The sequence below is a fragment of the Rhinopithecus bieti genome, unplaced genomic scaffold (genome assembly GCF_001698545.2).
Source record: "Rhinopithecus bieti isolate Rb0 unplaced genomic scaffold, ASM169854v2 scaffold_20170, whole genome shotgun sequence".
Lineage (NCBI taxonomy): Eukaryota > Metazoa > Chordata > Mammalia > Primates > Cercopithecidae > Rhinopithecus > Rhinopithecus bieti.
In genome coordinates this window covers 1,309,261-1,332,367 of record NW_016810097.1, presented here as the reverse complement: position 1 = coordinate 1,332,367, position 23,107 = coordinate 1,309,261, and the positions used below count along the sequence as shown (strand labels likewise).

Below are 23,107 nucleotides of genomic sequence, written 5' to 3'. Positions count from 1 at the left end.
ACACTCAATCTGTAACTAATAATTCCCAATGCTTACATGTTTTAGCACAGGGTCAGCAAACTGTCTGTAATGACCAGACACTATTTTAGGCTATGTGATCCATATGGTGTCTGTCCCAATTAATCAACTCTGTCACTGGAGCAAGAAAGCAGCCACAGACAATATGTAAACAAATAAGCATGGCTGTGTCCCATTAAAACTTTATTTATGGACACTGAAATCTGAATTTCATACATTTTCATGAGTCATGAAATATTACCTTTTGATTTTTTTCCAACCTTTAAGAAATGTAAAAACCAATTTCATTTGCAGACTGAACCAAAGGAGGGAGCAGTCCCAATAAGGCCCACAGGCCATAATTTGCTGGTCCCTGTGTTAGAAATTTCATGGCTGGTATTTCTACTGAGCTTTCAAAATGCACAATTCCAGCAACCCCTGCAACTCCATGCCTCAACCTCCCTCCCCTTCATTCAGGAAATATCAAGCAAAAGAAAGGATGCTAATTTAAGGCAACAAAAAGAAAAATAGCAACACTGAATTCTCTAAAATTGGATAATCTAACCTGGTTATTGAGGAATAAGACAACCTCTAGCCAGTGGAGAATGGCAGTAGCTTCTACTTTTATACTACAAGAAAGCCTGTTTTAATACTGACTAATGAGAGGAAAAGTTAGTCTGAATTAAAGACTTTAAAATGCAATTTTATTGTTCACCAAGGAAGTATTACTGCAAAGCAGAAGGCCTAACAGGCCTGTTTTAATGAATAGATGACTCATCTGTAATCAGCGCATTAATTGTTGGGATTCAAATGGGTGCTCTTAAAGTACTGGGAAAATAGCTTCATTTTAAAGCAGGTTAAGCATTCCCCCTACAGCCTTTTTTAAAGTATCAATTTGCTTTGCAAACTATCTCTTTCCAAAGACTGTAGAAGTAAACCTTCATAAAACCCTGACAGATTTATCACAAATTCTATGCTATTAAATTTCAAAATAAAAAAAGCCACATGAATTTGGGCAACATTTTAAGTATTACAATACAAAATCAATGTCATCACTTAGCCTCCCAGTCCCTAAGGTTGACACTGTACCTTTTGCCTTTCAAATTATTTCGGAACTTGTCCTCAGATTGGAGTTTTGCCTCTCTTTCCCCAGTCTGAAGATTCAGCCGTACGTGGGATCCTGCAGGAACAGCCTGCCCTAAAGGCCAAGAAGAGAAAAGGCTCATGAGGTACAAGGTCCTTGGAAAGTCGCCGGGATGGCCAACAAGCCAACAGGACTTACTAGTTCATGAAGACACAACTCAGCTGTGTTCAGTTACCTCCTCAATCCACCCATCTCTCTCCTGTGAACACACACGCCACTCGCACATACTCACTTAGCTAATCTATAAAGGAAATCTGTAAGGGAATGGTGTAAGATGGGCAAGAAGATTCATACTTGAATCTAGAGACCAACGTCCCCCAATTAGAACCTGCATATTTAAGCTATTCTATGTTTTCTTGAGCTAATAAAAGCTTTGTGTTATGTGCAGCAGGTAAGTGGTAGATACCTACTCATTCCTCAGGACATGCTACATTACTGTCTCTTCCATGACACTCTTCCTGCCCCTCCCCTGACAGTCAGTCCCACAGAACCCCAGACAGCCTGCCATCCCAGCAAGCTTACACCTTACCACCTGCATCTGTTTAATTAGGCTCCTTCTATGAGGCTCTCTCCTTCCTAAGCAAAGGGACTGTATTTCCTCCTTTTTTATTTCCCAGCCCTTAGGCCAGGGCTTGGCACATAAAATGTGTGGCACCTAATGTTATGAAAAGGAAGAAGGAAGAGACTGGAAGGCAAGAGGACAGAGCAAGCCAAGGAGGCAGGGAGTGGAGCCAAGAGAAACTGAAAACCTACACCCACCTATCTATGGAGTTGATCCATAGCTAGGAAAAACAAGTGTTGTGAATCGATGGGCTATTCCTATGCACTGCACAAAACTACTCAAGTATAGTTAAAAAGCAACTGTGCAGTAGCACATACTACAAGTGGAATGCTACATCCATTCATTCATTCATGAAACTGCTGTAGGGATGGAGAATTTCAGGGAAAAGACTTTTCAGGAGATGGAAGATTTGAAGCAAAGATGGTGCTTCTGACACCTGGACTTTGACTCTGCTTTCTCCTGCCAGAGGATAGCACTGCCTTGCTGGTGTTAAGTTTGATTTAAGAAACCAAATCAATTACTTTCAGAAAAAATTCCTCCCAAGGAAGCACACAGCACAAGTTCTCTCAAATAATCAGGTAAACTCAAGAACAGAAGGATAATGATATAGGCAAGTAGTCGACAGTTTTCTCAATTCTGGGAGGCCCAGAAAAAACTCTGAGTTCCACCAGTCACTCTATCCCCAATCAAGAAGACTGGGATATTGCACACCATGCTGTTTCTGTTCCTGCCACCCCACTTCAGTAGGGAGTTTCTGTATGTTTTACTTTAAAAAAATGGGAAACTACATACAGTATATAGAAGTATGTGCATAATGATTTCCCTCTAACCCCAACCATTAGTTTCAAGGATAAAAAATATGTTCAGGCCAGGCATGGTGGCTCACACTTTGAGAGGCCAAAGCAGGTGGATCACCTGAGGTCAGGAGTTCAAGACCAGCCTTGGCAAATGGTGAAACCCCATCTCTACTAAAAATACAAAAATTAGCTAAATGTGGTGGCAGGAACCTGTAATCTTAGCTATACGGGAGGCTGAGGCAGGAGAACTGCTTGAACCTGAATGGCGGAGGTTGCAATGAGCCAAGATCACACCATTGTACTCCAGCCTGGGCAACAGTGTGAGACTCTGTCTCAAAAAAAAAATGTTCAGAGTGCAGTGGAAAAATCCTTCTCTGGGGTGGCCCTCCTGATAAAGTTGGGAGTCAAATGAAGCAAAAAGTGAGTCCCAGACTAGGAATAAAGGGAATACCATAGCAAGGAAGCCCCACGTGCAAATGCACTGAAACAGAACCCAATAGGCCGCAGAAGCTGAGGAAAGACTAGGCCACAGAACTAACTGGAAGGACTGTGGGGGTTGCTGGCTTGGTACCACCAGGAAGCCTGGGTTCATCTTCCTCGGATAGGAAGATATTCATCAAACAGCTGCGGAAGATGGTTCTGGGAGGAGATGAGGCTGAATACTGGCAAGAATAACAAAGAACTAGCAACTTCTATCCTATTCCTATGATCATAGGGCAAGAGGTAATTTCTTTAGTACTAATCTAATCTCCGAATGTTTGAAGGGGAGAGGCTGCCTCACCTGGAGAGATCCCAAACTGACAAGACAGTAGTCCCTTCCTGGATGTATGCTAAACACATCATCCCTGCCATCCCCCTTTACTCTACCACATTGATACCCAATCTACCTCCCAAACTGGTTGATTTTTCCTGCTATGTGTGTCTTGAATGCATACTCTTCTTTCCATCTTCCCCCACTGCTTTTGTCTGAACCATCGCCATCTCTCACCTAGACCCTATCACAGCTTTCTAACTGGCCTCCCTGATTCAATTCCCAATCAAACTGTTCTTTACAGTGACTGATTTTTCTTTTCCAAAATACCAAACCTATGTCATTCTCCTGCTTCAAACCGTTTCATGGCCTCCTACTGTTCTGAAAATAAAGATGAAAATCCTCGCCCTGGTCAATGAGGCCCTGCAGTATCTAGCCCTGGCCTGCCTCTCCAGCCTTGTCCACTCCTCATTCCTATGCTCTAGGCGCATTGGTCTTTTTCTATCCTTCTGAAAGAACCATGCTACCTCCTACCAGGGGGCCATTCCATCTGCTGTTCCCTTTGCCCAGAATCCTCTTCCCACACTCAGCCTCCATCTCCTCATCCTTCCAATCCCAGCTAAAGTCACTTCTTCTGAAAGGCATCCTCTACTTTCTCAGACTAGATTTACCTGCCTCCAAAAGATTTCACAGCACCACGAATCCTTTATACCACTTACCACCATCAGTAATTACACATTAGTTTTTTTATTTATCTGGTGAATATAAATGCTCACCATTTTATCCTCAGGGTCTATCACATGACCTAGCTTATAGTGAACTCTCAATAATCATTTGTTGGTCAGGTGAGGAGGCCCTTGCCTATAATCCCAGCATTTTGGGAGGCTGAGGCGAGGGGATCACCTGAGCCCAGGAGTTAGAGACCAGCCTGGGCAACACAATGAGACCCCATCTCTAGAAAAAAATTTAAAATTAGCTGAGTATGGTGGCTCACACCTGTAATTCCAGCACTTTGGGAGGCCAAGGCAGGTGGATCACTTGAGGCCAGGGGTTGGGCAACATAGTGAGACCCCATCTGTACAAAATAAAATAAAATAAAAAAATTAGCCAGGCACGATGGCATACTCCTATAGTCCTAGCCACTTGGAGTCTGAGGCGGGAAGATCGCCTGAGCTCAGGAGTTCAAGGCAGCAGTGGGCTATGATCACGCCACTGCACTCTAGCCTGGGCAACAGAATGAGAACTTGTCTCTAAATTTAAAAAATAATAATCATTTGTTGAGTGAAAATGTTTAAATGAAAGGGGGAATTCCTAGCTGACCTAGAGTTATATGGAAAGGCCAAGAAGGATTTTTACTAGGGCAGGTAGAGTTATAATAGTAATTAGTCATGTTAATAGTTATTTTTAGTAATAATGGTACTAATACTAGTAATATAATAAAAATAGTATTTTAAATTTTCAAACTTTTGATCAAAGTTAGAAATGGAAAAGAAAAAAGCATGTGAGTTTATAAGCTTCAGACATAATAGGTTATAATGTGCTAAGCTCGCCAAACAAGAGGCTAGGATCTTATGTGAATCAAGTTCTTCTGAGGAAAATTCCAAAATTACTCCCTTCACATAAGCCACCACAGGGGGCAAGAGTAACCACAATAGCATTAACTCAAAATACAGGTTGTGCTCATTTATAAGATACTAAACACGTCATGGCAGCAGCAGTGGCAAAAGCAACAGGAAATGCAGTATTTCAAATACTTCTCCACTGGGGAAATGTCCAAGTTAGAAAGATAGTATAATCTGACCTGCATCCTTCAAGAGCCCCTGCGACAGAAGAAAATGTACCAGAACACAAGGGAAGGGCAAATCAGAGCAAAAAGAAAACAAGATACATACAGGTAACAAGTTTGCGGGATGGAAAGCAAGGGGACAGGCAGAAAATGATGTCTGGATCCAGGAAGGCAAACAAGCCTGCAAAGCCTACAGTGTCTGTTTTCCCACCTCTGGCTCCTTCAGAGCTGATCCCAAGGCTCAGTATCCTAGCCTAGAAAACCCTGTCCATATCAAGCAAGAAGCCCTATCCATACTGAGTAAGACCACATCACGCTTGAATTTTGACTCCCACTGGGACTGTCACTGACTTCAGTCACAGGCCAGGACCCAGATAACAACTCTTGTTTTCTTGGTTGGGGGGTAATCTATGGTAGACTGCAACATTGTCACTAGTTTTCTTCCTCCCTGCTTGTCACACTCTCTGCCATGTGACCTTACAGTTCCTCCCATTGCAGAGTGTACCTTCTCACACCTTGACTTTGGATTTTGCTTATCACATGCGTTGGCCAGTGGGATGCTGACAAATGGGCCACAAACAGATGTCTGAAATGTGCTTGCATGGTTGTATTGTATTCTGCAACCATTATGAGAAGAACATCACTGCTAGCCTTCTGGTCCAAGAAGGATGAGACACTCATGGAGAAGAAACAAGTCAGGGCTTCGTGTGCACATGGTTTATTAAGGGATGCTCTCCAGTTGACAGGAAATGAGGAGGCAGGGAGGACTTTGTACCCCCACCTACGCCCTCCTGGCAGTCAGAGGCCACAAGCTACCAGAGCAGGTGGAGGCAGAAGCTCTGGGCAAAGAAGCTTTGACTCCTCAGAGGGGTCCAGGAACAGGTGGCAAGAGTAAGTCTTGAACCCCCACAGTAGCTGGGGAAGAAACACCCACTACGGGAAAAGGAGATCCCAGGGAGTCTGGGCAGGGAGCCGAAAGCATCTGCTTTAATGGCTTTCTTAGAGTGTGTCCTAGTCCATTAGGGATCCTATAACAAAGTAACTTAGACTGGGTAATTTATAAACAATACAAATTTATTGCTCACCGTTCTGGAGACTGGGAAGTCCAAGATCACACCAGCAGTTTCAGTGTCTGGTGAGAGCCTGTTCCTCATAGAAGGTGCCTTCTAAGTGTTTTCACATGGTAGAAGGGGCCAGGAGGCATCCTCAAGCCTCTTCACTAATCCTATTCATGGGGTGTGGAACTCTGATGACCTCATCACCTTTTTTTTTTTTTTTTTTTGACCTCATCACCTCCCTAAAGGCCCCACCTTCTAATACCATCATATTGGGTATCAGGGGACAACCCAAATGTCCATCATTTGATAAATGAATAAACAAAAGTAGTATATCCATATATTATTCACCATTAAAAGGAGCCATAAATACTGATACATCCTACAACATTGATGAACCTTGAAAATGTTGTGCTAAGTGAAAGCCAGAGACAAAAAAACATGTATCATATGATTACTTTTACATGAAATGTGCAGAATAGACAAATCCNGAAGAAACACCCACTACGGGAAAAGGAGATCCCAGGGAGTCTGGGCAGGGAGCCGAAAGCATCTGCTTTAATGGCTTTCTTAGAGTGTGTCCTAGTCCATTAGGGATCCTATAACAAAGTAACTTAGACTGGGTAATTTATAAACAATACAAATTTATTGCTCACCGTTCTGGAGACTGGGAAGTCCAAGATCACACCAGCAGTTTCAGTGTCTGGTGAGAGCCTGTTCCTCATAGAAGGTGCCTTCTAAGTGTTTTCACATGGTAGAAGGGGCCAGGAGGCATCCTCAAGCCTCTTCACTAATCCTATTCATGGGGTGTGGAACTTTTTTGACCTCATCACCTCCCTAAAGGCCCCACCTTCTAATACCATCATATTGGGTATCAGGGGACAACCCAAATGTCCATCATTTGATAAATGAATAAACAAAAGTAGTATATCCATATATTATTCACCATTAAAAGGAGCCATAAATACTGATACATCCTACAACATTGATGAACCTTGAAAATGTTGTGCTAAGTGAAAGCCAGAGACAAAAAAACATGTATCATATGATTACTTTTACATGAAATGTGCAGAATAGACAAATCCATAGAAACAGTAGATTAATGGCTGTCAGGGGCTGCAGGAAGGAAGGAATGAGGATTGACCACTGTTGGTCTGGAGTTAAACAGTGGCAGTAATTGCACAACACTGTGGATATACTACAAAAAACCCCACCAAATTACCAAAAAAAAAGAAAAAAAATCATGGGGGAAATACTTTCAGATTATACAAATCCATCCCTTTACTATAAAAACCATTGCATGCCATTAGGGGAATCCATCTGCAACAATTACCACTGTGGTAATCATCTAATGGCAATTTGCTACTTCTCTCCTTCTTTACACATTTATTAATTGGGATTTATTTCACTGCAAGAAAAAATTGTAATTCCTCTAATTATTTATATTAGTATGAACTCATGGATATTTTATTCTATGGGTCCAACACTATTATTATTTATCTTGTTGCTCAAATTGTTTCAGCCTTAGCAATCAGAAGTGCCTTTAGATTGGCTCTTATATTCCTTTGAAAAATCCTTCCTCCCCACAATCATTTTCTTTTTAAAAGTATTTGCTTACTTTCTGATTCCATAAGATGTTCCAGGTTCATCTTGTATTTCCCTTTCCCCAGTCCTGGAATTAGCCACTTCTCAAGAGCCCTGGTTTTTTGTTTTCTCTTTCTTTTTTTTTTTTTTAATTGGAGAACAGTGTTTAGAAGCCAAGATCTGGATGCTAGGTGTGTTCATTACTACTAGGGTGTTGGTATTTCTAAGCCCTCTCAGTAGGCGGAGCTAGAAATATGTGTGTGTGTGTAACAAAATACCTTAGACTGGGTAATTTATAAACAATACAAATTATATACACACACACATATACATACATACATTTGTGTATATATATGGTAATAAGGTTTGGCTGTGTCTCCACCCAAATTTCATCTTGAATTGTAGCTCCCCTAATTCCCACATGTCGTGGGAGCCACCTGGTAGGAGGTAATTACATCATGGGGGTGGGTCTTTCTTATGCTGTTCTTGTGATGGTGAATAAGCCTCATGAGCTCTGATGATTTTATAAAGGCAGTTCCCTGCACACACTCTCTTGCCTGCCGCCATGTAAAGACATGACTTTGCTACTCATTCACCTTCCACCATGACTGCAAGGCCTCACTGGCCATGTGGAACTGTGAGTCCATTACACCTCTTTCCTCTATAAATTACCCAGTCTCAGGTATGTCTTTATTAGCAGCATGGGAACTAATATATATAGTTTAGAATACTATATTACATATATTCTAACCACATATACAAATATGGTTTAGAATAACATTCAGGTCCTCCATGTAATCATCAGTCATTAATGTTTAAGGGACATTGAGTTCACTTTCTCTAATAATCTGTGCCAAAAGTAAGAAAAGAGGACATCAACAGATGTACACATATATATACATACAGACATCTATATACATGCACATACCTATATTTCTTATGATGTTACTGTTGTGTGTGTATCTCCACACATCTGTATTTCTATATCTATTTATCTGTATTTTTTTTTAAACTACAAGTTTATACTGATACTTCAGATTCCAATGTAATACATGGGCTCATTAGTCTTCTCACTTTACTTATTTATAATTTCTTTCTCTAACACCGAGAAACCTGCTCTTATTATCTACAATATATTTTTGTTCTAGTATACAAATAAACTAGTTTCAAAACTGTTAACCCATATCCCTGTGAGAAATACATTTACCAAACTAGATTACAGCATGTACATACAGTTCTGTTTTTAGCTTTACAGTACCTGGTCAAAATACTGCTTCACAAAGTCACTTGGGTTAGTTCTTCCCTGTCCACTTCATTAAGGTTATGTTATTAATTAGTAATGCTCAGTTCATTTGTTAGTATTTGTATTCCATTTTATGGCTCCTGCCCCTCCATATCCTGGTTGGCTTAACTATTTATTTGGTGAGCCTATGAAGAGTATGTGATCTATTACTGTGGTTCTAAGAGTCAGAGCTATACAAAAAGAACAGTGTTCTGTTCTCTTACATACTTTTTTTTTTTTTTTTTGGATAGTTACTGTTTTTTTAAGCCACCAGGCTTTGAGGTGTTTTGTTTATTGTGGCATTCATTCCAGTGGTCCTGAAACAAGAAATTAAAAGTGCCCAATGTAAATAAGTTTTTTCTGAAATTATATACTTTCTTTTTTGTGTTAAAATGTCCTTCTAAAAAAATGAGATAATGATGGTAGATAGTGTGTTGTTTCCATGTTAAGGCCCTTAACTCAGCAAAATAAAAGTTGGCCTTAGTCCTCCAAATTTTGTTTTAAGTTTTCTGGTCCATAAAACACCACAGCCTAGAAACCACCTCTCCATTCTACCAATCTTCCCTAGGACATTTGAGAATTATTCCCATTGTTCACTTTAAATAAAACATGAATGGTGAGGGCTGTGAAAAATGCCCCTTCTAAAAGTATTAAATACAGAAAAAGCAAACAAAACATATGGCCACTTTACAACTGCTGAAATGACAGTTTTACCTATTAACAAATTATACCTGGCTCTGTCTTTGCTCCAACTCATCCCAGTGCCCAGTGCTTAGCAACTTGTCCCTCCCGGACTCCCAGTGAAAGGGCCTCCTCAGGTGGTGCCCACAGTGAGGCTGCTGTGGAGCCTAGCTGCCCTGCTTCAACCAGGACAGGCCAACTGGAATGAATGCATGGTGCTCTTGGGGCTGCCTTGGCATTAAGAGCTTTGGTAGTTATGGGACTTCAGGAGGGATGAAAACGACGGGATGTCCTCCATAGGCTCCTGCCTGGAAACTCCCCGCTCCAGGGACTTCCAGTCATACGTGGACACAATGGCAGAAAGCCAGAGGCTGCCCCGGCTGGCCATGCCACAAGACCTGGGACTCTGCTCCTCACTTGGCTATCTTTGTTGGCTGGCTGAATCTAGCCAAATTCCTTTATCTTTCTGAATCTTTATGCCCTTATGTGTCAACTGAAAAGAATTTATCATGTCTGTTTTCCGTAATGTGCTACATTGTTGTGAAGAACAAATGAAAAAAGAACTGTGTCAGTGCTCAGAAGAAGTACAAAGTATGCCAGAAAAAGCAGTCCCCAAAACAGCCCAAAAAGGTAAATGTCAACCCGGATGAAGCAAAGACAGCTTATTTGTCAAGTCCTATAGGTAGGTGTGAAGAGTAAAAACTCCTGGTTATGCTGAGTTTCTGAAGGGCAGGAACCAATTATTTGTGCCCACAGCTCAAGCTCAGCTCCAGGCACACAGTAGGCCTCCAGAAATGTCAGCTTGAATGCCAGCTCCCTCTTCCCCAGACCAAAAGGAATACAAAAATACAGAACAGGAAGCAATGCCACTCACCTCACTGGGGCCTCCAAGCTCCTAACTAGGGCTGGTCAGAGCTGAGACTTTACAGGCCCAGTTGCCATGACTACCAAAACCCTCTCCTCCTGCTGCTTTATTCAAAACCCCCAAACAAGTCCTGGCAAGATCCCTGCCTTATACAAATGAGCATCTATCCTGTCTCCAGGACTCGAATGGAACCAGTAACAAATAACGTGCACAAACCTCTCTAGGGTGCTGATCCCTGAAACAACACTTAAAGTTACTGTGTTTTAAGGGGACCAAAATGGAGACCTTTTTTTTTAAATAGCAAAATACATAATGAGCCATTCTGGATCATAATTATATTTATGTATTTTTTAGAAGGACTAAACAAAGACAAACTGAGAAAAATAGGAATATTCTCCAAACATATTTTTACTCTGAATCATAGAGAATCTAAAATCTGGGCCAGGACTTAGAAGAGTTCTCCAGCATGGCTTCCAGGCAAGGGCAGAAATCCCCAAGCTGCATGAAAGCCACTCAGAACAAAAGACTCCAGTTTTCCCCAGGGAATAGCTACCCTGACAGCTCCCACCATACCCCTCTACCACTACCCCACTACCCTCCAAAGTCTCATCCACAGCACCCTAACCCACATCTCCTTTCCAGTCCTCAAGGAAGACAAACTACAGCCAGTCACCAACCATTCTACACAAAATACACAAGAGTTATGCTTTCCACAGACGAGGACTATCAATGCTACTTAGATTTCTAGTGAGAGAGGTACCTTGAACCATCATCGGGACAAGGCTCAAAGTAACCACATCTAGGACATGGTGAGCCTCTTTCCATAAGTGGCTAGTCCACAAGCATCTCCTGAGGACTGGGCAAGAGTCTGCTCTTTTCCAGGCATTCCTTCTGCCACAGCTTACCGTGTGCCCACAAAGGGCCACTGCTGTGTTTTGGCCACTGGGAAGTATACTACCGTGAACAAGACCAATGCCTGCCATTGAGAAGTATGAAGTAAATGGGGAGAGAAGTAGCAACACTTATATTTCCAAGTCCATAGAACAGCTTTCAAGCAAGCAATGAGGAACTCCATATGAAGCACCTGGAGCTCAGCATATAAAACAGGCAGACAAGAAGCAGGGAGGCCACCTGGCAGGCTGTTATAATTGTCCTAATCAGACATAATAAAGCCTGAACCAGAGGACTGGGTAGGAAATGAAGATTGAGACAGCAGTAAAGGATAGTATTTTGATCAGAAAAACTAGGCATCTTGTCGTGGCCCTGCCAGCCCTCCTACTGAGAAAAGCATCAGACTTTTAAGCACATGCAGTTACTCACTCCTTCCACCAGCCTCAGGGACCTACCACAGTCCCCGAATTTAATACACCCAGGGATGGAATAAAGAAAACTAGGGGTGAAGGGGGCCACTTTCATGTGCAGACCCATCCTGGGTGTCTCACACCTGTTTCCTAGAGAGTTGATGCCTCCGCTCACCTTTGATCTCCACCCTCAATGTGTCCCATGATCCTCTTGGACTTAGAAGACCCAGTAAGTGAGACTAATAGGTATGGCCCAGTCCCTTAATCAGAGTACCTGGGCTTTCACATCCATGTTGGGAATCTCATCTTCAATAACCCAGCTGACTGCTCTGGTCCACTAGCTCCTGTCATTTCACTGTTTTTAAGACAAACTCCCCATGTCCCACCTGCTTCCCTCACCCCTAAAAACCTTGGACACATTCAGACTTCATTCAGTTTTCATTTACATACACATGGAAGTATGTGTTGGGGGTGAGGAGATTGAGAAAGTACCTGAGAAAATTAGAAGAGAAAGGAAATCGCCAAGAAACCAAAGGTGAGGCAGGTGGGGGTACACCACAGCATGGCTATAGCTCTTCGGGCTCTCTAATCCTACTTAGAAATTACTGAGTCAAAAATACATTTTAAAATTGTCACTATGGCCGGGCGTGGTGGCTCACGCCTGTAATCCCAGCACTTTGGGAGGCCGAGGCGGGCAGATCATGAGGTCAGGAGATCAAGACCATCCTGCCTAACACTGTGAAACCCCGTCTCTACTAAAAAATACAAAAAATTAGCTGGGCGCGGTGGCGGGCGCCTGTAGTCCTAGCTACTCGGGAGGTTGAGGCAGGAGAATGGCGTGAACCTGGGAGGCGGAGCTTGCAGTGAGCCGAGATCGCGCCACTGCACTCCAGCCTGGGCGACAGAGCGAGACTCCATCTCAAAAAAAAAAAAAAAAAAAGGTCACTATAATTGAAATTAACCCTGAGATACTGATAGTGAGCTTTACTTCATAATAAGGAAAGAAACAAATTGGCAAATTGGAAGTGAAGGAGTTAAATGTGTCTGTTTCCCAGAGGCCTTAGCACCACTACTGCTCATTTTCTGGAGAAGACTCTTGAGGATTCCAGAGTGCCTGCATTTCCCACCCAGGCACAATTTCATTAGCAGCTCATTAGCAGGAGTGGTGCAACCATTTCTGACTCTTGTTTTTCATAATATTTATTGGTTAATTGACACTCTGAATACAGGTTGACTGAGACCCAAATGAAAGTGCTAAAACCACTCATTAGTCAAATTTAAAACAGAGATTGTATTCTAAACATACCCTTTGTTCTCATTTATTTTCCTCAAACAGAAGTCATAATTTAATAAGAGGGTTAAAAAAGCAAAGTGCCAGGATATTGTGCTTCAATTTTTAATCCTTTTTTCCCCTACCCTATCAGTCCCCAGGAATCCTGACATCATAATTGGCTCTTATTTGTTCTTGTTTACAGCATCTGTTACCTCCACAGACAAACATGGTTCTATGAATTATTTCAGACCAGTATCAGCTACTACTGACCTCTACAATTTCCCTAGTGGCCCTGCCACAAAAGCCCCTCAGTTTGGATACTCCCAGCAATGAAAAGGGAAAAAAATCCACAGGGATGCCTGCAGCAAAATTCTTAGGGTAGAATTTCTCTCTAGACCAGCTCTAAAGGATGGGACTCCACATGTATTTTATTTATTGTTGGGGGGTGATGTGTGCAGGGATCAGGGAGGTGAAAATGCCAATCAGAGTGGGAGAAGAGGCAGATGGAGCAACAGGTACAGTGTAGAGATGGCAGTCATAGAAACAACTGGTCTTAAGTCCTTGTCCATCTCCCATTGGGGGGATCCCTGCCTCCTTAAACACAGGCAACTTTAACAAAACGAGGTTAGTCACCTGAGCCTCCTTTCACCTGTCAAAGTGTAAGATAATCCCAATTTTCTGCCTTTTAGCTGAAAGTTTTGGATCACTGGTATCAAGAGACCTACTAAGTAGTGTTGTGCTTTGCTTTCTTCACTTGTATTGTTGGTTTCACTAGAAGAAATTGCAGCCTTTAGCACTTGGATGACCTAGGCAATTGTTCAGCCTGGTGGTAGAGGGCAAAGACTCAGGAAGATCTGGTTCCAGGTCCAGTTCCACCACTTAATAGCTCCGAGACCTTGAGCAAATAACACCTATGACTCATCTGCAGAATGGGCATCAGTGTATCCACTTCACAGGGCTCACAGGGTTCACTGTGAGGAATAAGAGATCACGCATAGGAGATGCTCAGGGCTGACACCAGAGAGTTCTCAATAATGTTCTCTGCCTGGCTCTTGCCTCTCTGTGACTTGTTCAGTTTTCCCAGCTATGAGAAAGAGACCAGCTGTGAGAAAGGACGACAGGCATGCACACCACACCCAGATAATTTTTGTATTTTTGTACAGACAGGGTTTCGCCATGTTGCCTCTCTGCTCTTGAAGAGATCACTGGCCTAGTGAGGGAAACAAATCCATAAAAATTATAATACTTGCCAAATTTTCCCCAATAGATTATATTACTCTTGAAGTCAGGACATCTTTATATTCCCTACGCTGGCTGAGCAGAGTGCTTGGTACATAGCGAATGTCCATTGTGTATATGTTCTAAAACAAAGATGAGTTTCCCAGTTATGAGAAAGATGCTCAAACTGAGTGTTAATCGGCTCTCAATACATACTCAATTGAGTTCTGCAGAGGAAAGAAAAGTACATGACTTTTTAGAATATTCATATCAGGCTGCCTCATTAAGGCTGCAAAAAATTCAATAACAATGAGGGCTGTGGGGCATCCAAAGTGACAGGGCAGCAAATAAGCTGTTTAAACTTAGCCTGCACCACATTGAAAACACCCACTATAGCTTTCCGTGGCTCAGCCAACCTGCAGGCCACCAAACCCACTTAAGATGGGTCAGTCTCTGTTCCACTCCCCAGGACATCAGAATAGAAATCAGAGACGCCATATCCAGCAGCAAAACTGAAGCAAATGTGGGGAGGATTTAAATGAGCACAACTGCCAGCTGGCAACAAGATAGAAGGGCTTCAGGTTTCCTGATAAACTCAACTCAGTCACAAACTTAAGCCAGTTTTGCAACAATGCACCAAAGAGCTTACAAAAGCAGCTACCCTTCTCTGGCTTTCTGCTCCTCAGAGGGCTGTGCTGACAGATGCCCACCCAAGCATGGGCAAGGAGGCCTGGATGTTCTGGGCCAGTGCACACAAGGTTGGTCCTCCAGCAAACCTGCTGCTGTGCACACTTCCAACAAGCACCCTGCCTCACACCTCCACCCCACCCTCACAACAGCTGATGCTGCCCCCAACTGCACCCCCATATGCCCAATCCGAGGCAACTAATGGGAACTCTGCACTGTCACTTGATGAGAAACACTCTACCCACTATCCACTCCCAAGTCCTCTCCAAGTACCAAGTATTGGAACCTCTGGCCTTGGTGCTCCCTCCTATTCATGGGCAGATTCAGGCCCTACTGACTACTTGTGGTCTGGATCCCTTTTGACAGAAGTCGTCTCCAACAAGTCATCTCTCTGATATCCTCTTTCAAACCTCCATTTTAGATTTATAAAAGAGAAGGCAAATCCCTCATAACTTCAGGACCTCGGCATTCTGAGCTAGAAAGAACTTCAGGAGATCATGAGACCCAGCCCCCACTGAAAAGACAAATGTTCCCTCCTTGTACCACTGCAGTTAAGTAGAGCATCCCCCAGGACAGCTTTGTTGGCACTCTCCTTCTTACAAACCTTCAGTGGCTCCCTGCTGCCCTCCGAAGTACCAATAATACTACCTCATGGTGTTCAAGGCCTGCCTAACCTAATGAAATCCTTGCTGATATTCTCTGCCTTATCGCCCCTCATCCACAGGTACCCCATGCTCTGGCTAAACACCCCCTATGCTTTTCTTAGTCCTTAATGCCACCTCTTTCCTTGCTTTTCCCCTGTCAAATTTCAATGCTTTTTTTTTTTTTTTTTGAGATGAAGTCTCGCTCTGCCGCCCAGGCTGGAGTACAGTGGTGCAGTCACCGCTCGCTGCAGCCTTGACCTCCCAGGCTCAAGCGACAGTTCATGTTTTAATAGGCTAGCTTGAGCAACAACTCCATGCAGTTTTATACATTATCTTCCCATCCTTTCAATCTCTAGTGCCTTGCGTATTCTTCTCCAATGACACTTCCTCTATTCATTTTCTCTTAGTCATTTGGCTTCTTGCTAATCATGAAACAGACATTTACTGACCACCTACTGTGTGCTAGGTTTTAGGAAAATTAAAAGTAAGACAAGGCCTCTCTACTCTTTTTACTTTATTTTTATTTATTATTTTTTTGAGACAGGGTCTCACTCTGTTGCCCAGGCTGGGGTACAGTGGAATGATCACGGCTCACTGCAGCCTTGACCTCCCCAGCCCGAGTGACCCTCCCACCTCAGCCTCTCTAGCACCTGGGATGACAGGCATGCACACCACACCCAGATAATTTTTGTATTTTTGTACAGACAGGGTTTCGCCATGTTGCCTCTCTGCTCTTGAAGAGATCACTGGCCTAGTGAGGGAAACAAATCCATAAAAATTATACTTGCCAAATTTTCCCCAATAGATTATATTATTCTTGAAGTCAGAACATCTTTATATTCCCTACGCTGGCTGAGCAGAGTGCTTGGTACATAGCGAATGTCCATTGTGTATATGTTCAAAACAAAGACGAGTGAGCATTATGGAAAGAAAAACAATTTCCTCTTTCTGAAATGTGGGGCAGAAGGATGCATTGTTGCAAAGATAGCCTTGAATTTGGGATCGGGGAAAATAAACTTCTTATTTTTAAATGTATTTTAATTCCACAGTATCACTCCTCAACCCACAAGGAAAATAAGAGAAAGATACAAAGACTGAGAATTGCAAAGACAGAAACAAGCAAGCAAGGCTGGAGTACAGTGGTGCTGCATGGGAGAGAATGGGAGGGAAGTGTTGTTTAGTTCTTAACTACTGCTAAACCACATGCATCAGACTTCATCATGGGCTTCAGAGTATTATCACCTTTGATAACAGGATTGATGAACTATTGGTCACAGCTCTACAACTGCTCTTTATCCTTAAACATTCAAGTATTTCCTAGTTCATCAAGCAGAAGGCGCTGGTGGTTAGGAAAGCAAGAATAAGAACAATATTACTAGAGACCAGCTGGTGAAGCCTCTGAGATTATATGTGAAAGTTTTAAGTATACAATAATATTTTTCTAAAAGGGTCCATAGGTCTCATTCATTTCTTAGAGAAAACTGGAAATCACTCTCCAAACACATATATAAACACTCATACCTTGAAGAGCCTCTGGGCCAATAATGGCAAGGCCTTGCAGCAACTGGCATCCTAATAACTGTGGGTAAGGATAAATTAGTGCAATGCTTTTGGGCATCTGGCAACATCTATCAAAACTGTAACTGTTCATTCCATCTGACCCAGCAGATGCTATGTCTAGGAATTTATCTAATAGAAATGTTCACGGAAGTGCACAATGATATATGGACAAAATGTTCACTATAGCACTCCAATAACTGTAAACAATGAGAAACAATACAAATGTCCATCAGTAAGGGATTTGTTACACAATACAGCACATCCCTTCAATGGAATATATTAGTCTTCAACAAAAAAGAGGGAGCTTTGTACTGACATAAACAAGATCACTAATAAGCAAAAATACATTGCACATATATGATTTCATCTTTCTTTTTAAAGAACATATGTTAATGTGGCAAAAGCAACATCGTCTAATCTACCAAATCCTCACATAAAAACAGACTCTGACTAGATAGCAAAACTAAACCCAAGAGTAACATTTCTATCAAAACCAAGTGCAAAGGTATTGGGAAGCAACAAGTTGGCTGAGAGACCCAGGAACAAGAAAACACCTAAGTAGCTGATAGGTATTCACTAAAAATTACAATGGGCCGATGGGTAACAGCAAGTGAACCTATGTCTAACAGTGGACAAGGCCAAGAAGTCTGGGGTAGGACTTCAAGGGGCCACAGCTGTCTAGCCCCCTGAACTCTCAAAATTAACCAGTGCTCCCTATCAGGACAGGGCCCCACACTGAGAAAATACGGCTAGAAGTGAAATCAAAACTGAGTAGACTTGGACGACAGAAATAAAGGAAACAGAGTCCAGATAAAACTGGAGGAGGAAAACAGAGCCAGGAAACCTCATAAAGCAAGCTGCAATGTTTTAGAACACTACTGAAAACAAGAGAAGAAAAAACTTTCTCAAGCTTGACTCAGAATGAAAAGAAACAAAAAAAAAAGAGAAGAGAAAGCACTATGAATTTAGAAAAGGTAATTAAAGTCATGCTTCTTTCTAAAAGTTCAAGAAACCTAATTTCACATAAAAATGAGCAATAGAAAGTATTATGGTACAATCCTATACAATAAAATTATAATAAAAAGAAGAAGAAAGAAAAGAATAACATCCCTACATACAATGAAAGTAAGCCAGAAAGACATGGCCACAAACATATAAAGACTGTAACTTCCTATTTCAAAATGCACTAAAGACATTTGTTAAATGATACAAGATACTCAATAACAAAAATCAGAAATGAGGTGCTAGAGGCTGTGTATGGTGGCTCACACCTGTAATCCCAGCACTTTGAGAAGCTGAGGCAGCAGGATCACTTGAGGTCAGGAATTTGAGACCAGCCTGGGCAACGAGGATTTCAGGATCAGCCCAGGTTAACATAGCAAGACCTCATCTTTACTAAAAATAAGAAAGTCAGTCAGGCATGGTGGTGCACACCTGCAGTCCCAGCTACTTGGGAGGCTGAGGTGGTAGGATCACTTGAGCCCAGGAGCTCAAGACTGCAGTGAGCTATGATAGCACCACTGCACTCCAGCCTGGGTAATAGAGCAAGATTCTGCCTCTAAAAAAAAAATTAAATAAAAAGAAATGAGGTGCTAGAATTCAATGAAGAATCAGAAATAAAAGAACAAATAATCATAACAGAAAATGCCTATAAGATAAATAGAACATGAAAAGGAGGAAAACTGGAAATGGAAAAGTAAGATGTGTAACAAACTAATAAACAACGAAGAAAGACAAAGAAGACCCAACATAAATATAAGAAACCCTAAACAAGCAAACAGAATACCAAAAGCCATGTTTCTTTTTACAAGCTCAGGAAATCTAATTTCACATAAAAATGAGCAACAAAAAAGTATAATTCAAGAAAGCTTTCCTGAAATAAAAAAATACTTAAAACTATGTATCGAAATAATACACTGTACACCTAAGAATATTTACCAGGAATGTCCAACAGTAAGGCATATTCTAGTAAAATAATTGTATTTTAAAGGCAAAGAAAAGATCACTTGGGCATATAAGCAAAAATCAGCAAGTAACTTATAAAGAAAATTAGATTGTCATCAGCGTTTTTAACAGCAAAGCCTACTGCCAGCAGAAGATGAAATATTCAAAGAAAGAAAATGTGAGCCAAGGATTGTATATCCTACCAAAGTGCTTTGGTATGTAAAGAACACAAAGTTAACATACAAAAACACACAGATTATTGTTTCAATGGGCTCTTCCTGAAGAATTTATTAGAAAATACATCCCAGACAACCAAAATAACTAAGACTGGTGGTAAACATTAAATATATAGTTATTTGTATAAATGACTTAAATAAGGGCTAAAAAGGAAGAAAGTATATAATGGCTATATACTCCGAGAATATACATACAACACAGCTGCTTAAGAACAATGAGAGCACACACAAAAAAATGTTTTAAGCTATTTTCAGTCATCATATCAGGGATAGTATTACTGCCATTCTGAAACTGTTGCATGCATAAAACGAGGCAGATCAAATCAGTATAATTATTACATATTCTAATTGTATAATCCCGTGTGTCCAGAATCAGGACTCTTAGTGTGGGAAAAAAAAGAGACAGACGTAACATCAAAGAGATTAAATAAAAACCCTGTCAGCCTGAATATAAATAGGAAGTATCCATTTGAATGTATGAGGAATATTGTAACAAACATTTCCTATCTCTTGTCAACAGAAAAGGCCTAGAAACAATGACCAACACAGTAGTAATGAGTGACCTAATGGCCAGAATGTAGTCTTAAAACTTCTTACAGAAATGGCTAATTCCAGTCCTGGGAAGGAAATGTACAAGATGAGCTTAGAATATCTTGTCAAACCAGATAGCAAGAAAACTATCAAAGACTATTAGAGTAACATGAAAATAACTCATTAGAAAACCTTCAACTGATCAAAAATCGAACAATTTCAACTTCAATAAAAGTAATAATTACAATGAATTAAAGCCCATAAAATATGCTTTGAATCTATGAGTTTGTAAAGGGAAAAAAAATCATCTTCATTGATCATCTTCAGAGGATCAACTCATTATCGTGAAAACTGGTAAATAAGGAAAAAGAACCAAACATTTATCCTGTCTTTCCTGTATGAATTTTACCACTGAGTAACAAAATAATATATATGGGGAAATACCTCTTTATAAAAGTAATGCAGCTAAAAATAAAAAAGAAATGATAGATTTGAGTATCATCATCTTGCAATCCCACAAAAAGAGAATCAATCAGACATTAAGCATTTCTTAATGAAAGAGCACAAAACTGCCTATAGTTTTCCCAAAGGAATGGAACCTGTGTCCGATTGAGCCTCTGGATCCAGCAGACAATTTGCAAGAAACACAGAGGTTAGAGAAACATGCTGAAATGCATCATTAGTATGAAGTCAGCAAAATTTAGTCTGGGAAATGGCCTAAGCTCTTCAACAGACAATTTATAAGAAGGAAAATAAAAGCGGGGGGTGGGGTGGGGAATAGATAGGTAACCTGTAGATTCAAAGAGACTTAAAGGATATAACAACTTTTCTTCAATGGGCAACACTAAACTATAGTCTTGGGTGCAAAACTTAGTCATAAACTATTTTAAAATGCAAAGGAGCAATTATTGTAAAAATCAGGAGAGTGGTTACATTTGGTAGGAGGGAAATATTATAGTTGGAAGAACCTGCTGAAGTGTTCGGCAATGTTCTATTTCTTGACTTGGGTGTGACTTCACCTGGTAATAACTCATTAAGCTACACATTTTGTATAATTTTCTATATCTGTGTTTAACTTTACAATAAAAAGAGTTTTAAAGGAGTAGTATATATTATCTCTGGTGAAGAAACTGGACTTAGAAGGCCTTGTACTTCCTAAATTACACATTTCTATAATTAGGATTTTTTTATAGTGAGCATTCATTCCTTTTATCATTAGCAATTTTTTTTGTATGTGTCGCCCAGGCTGGAGTGCAGTGGTGTGATCTCAGCTCACTGCAACCTCTGCCTCCCCGGTTCAAGCGATTCTCTGCCTCAGCCTCCCAAGTAGCTGGGATTACAGGCACCTACCATTACGTCTGGCTAATTTTTATCTTTAGTAGAGACGGGGTTTCACCATCTTGGCCAGGCTGATCTTGAACTCCTGACCTCATGATCCACCTGCCTCAGCCTCCCAAAGTGCTGGGATTACAGGCATGAGCCACTGCACCTGGCCAGCAAATTTTATTTATTTAATTTTCTGGGATTACATGTTGCTAAAGACATGACACATTTATGGAAAAAATACACAATTCCTTTTCTAGACACAAAATAAATTACTTCAAAACTATTAAAAGTATAAAACTGTGGCATATATTTTAAAAAGAAAAGGGGGAGGTAGCTGCAAAAAACAAACCAACCATTTGGTATATTTTATTGTAGGAAGGGTCCATTTGGGCTTCTTTAAAATATGCTGTTATAATTGGGGTCTATTATAAATTATATACCTAAAACGTATTAATACATTCTAAAATGAAAAATAACTCAGAATACCAGTCATCAATAACATACACTATTCAAACACATACCAACACATCCTGCGAAATAGAGACGAATTCAACCAATCAATAGTATACTGTGAATGTAAAACCAGAAATAAATCCATACATGCATTTACAGCCAACTGATTTTTGACAAAGGTGCCACAAATACAAAATGGGGAAAGGACAGTCTCTTCAATAAATGGTATTGGCAACATGGGATACCCACACGTAAAATAATGAAATTAGACCCTTGGTATATTTTTGCATATACCATATGCAAAATCAAATCAAAATACATCGAAGACTTACATGTAAGACCCCAAACCATGAAACTACTGGAAGAAAACACAGAAGGAAAGCTCCCTGACATTAGTCTGAGAATGACTTTTTAGATATGACCCCCAAAAGCACAGGCATCAAAAGCAAAATAAGACAAATGGGATTACATCAAACTAAAAAGCTTCTGCACAGCAAATAAAACAATCAACAGAGTGAAGAGACAACCTATGGAATGGGAGAAAGTATTTGCAAACTGTACATCTGATAGTGATAAATACCCAAAATAAATATGGAACTCAACTCAACAGCAAAAAAAAAAAAAAAAAAAAAAAAAAAAAAAAAACCTGATTTTTAAATAGGCAAAGGACCTAAATAGCCAATTTGCAAAAGAAGACATACAAATGACCAACAAGTATACATATTAAAAAAGATCAATATCACTAATCATCAGGGAAACACAAATTAAAATCGCAATGAGGTATCGCCTCACACCTGTCAGAATGGCTACTACCAAAATGACAAAAGAAAAGTGTTGGCAAGGATGTACAGAAAAGAGAAGCTTTGTACACTGCTGGTAGGAATGTGAATTAGAATAATCATTATGAAAAACAGTATGGAGGTTCCTTTAAAAATTAAAAATAAAACTACCATACGATCCAGCAATCCCACTACTGGGAAAATAACCATAGGAAATAAAATCAGTATGTCATAGAGATGTCTGCACTCCCATGTTTACTGCAACATTATTCACAATAGCCAAGACATGGAATCATCCTGAATCTCCATCAATGCATGAATAGAATACAGAAAATATGGAATACTATTTAACCATAAAAAATAAGGAAATCCTGTCATTTGCAATAATACGGGTGAGCCTAGAAAAATTAGGTTAAGTGGGCCGGGCGCGGTGGCTCAAGCCTGTAATCCCAGCACTTTGGGAGGCCGAGACGGACGGATCACGAGGTCAGGAGATCGAGACCATCCTGGCTAATACGGTGAAACCCTGTCTCTACTTAAAAATACAAAAAACTAGCTGGGCAACGAGGCAGGCGCCTGTAGTCCCAGCTACTCGGGAGGCTGAGGCAGGAGAATGGCGTAAACCCGGGAGGCGGAGCTTGCAGTGAGCTG

At 40.9% G+C, this 23,107-nt stretch overlaps 1 protein-coding gene across 2 annotated transcripts in view; it reads right to left on the bottom strand.

Moving 5' to 3' along the window:
* The window catches only part of SIL1 (SIL1 nucleotide exchange factor), a 242,464-nt gene that overhangs the window by 95,841 nt on the left and 123,516 nt on the right, over positions 1-23,107 (bottom strand). For both annotated transcript variants that reach the window (XM_017891294.1, XM_017891295.1), the window contains exon 4: positions 1,087-1,195. In XM_017891294.1, coding sequence (XP_017746783.1) covers positions 1,087-1,195 — 109 coding nt within the window. The remainder of the gene's footprint in view (positions 1-1,086; positions 1,196-23,107) is intronic.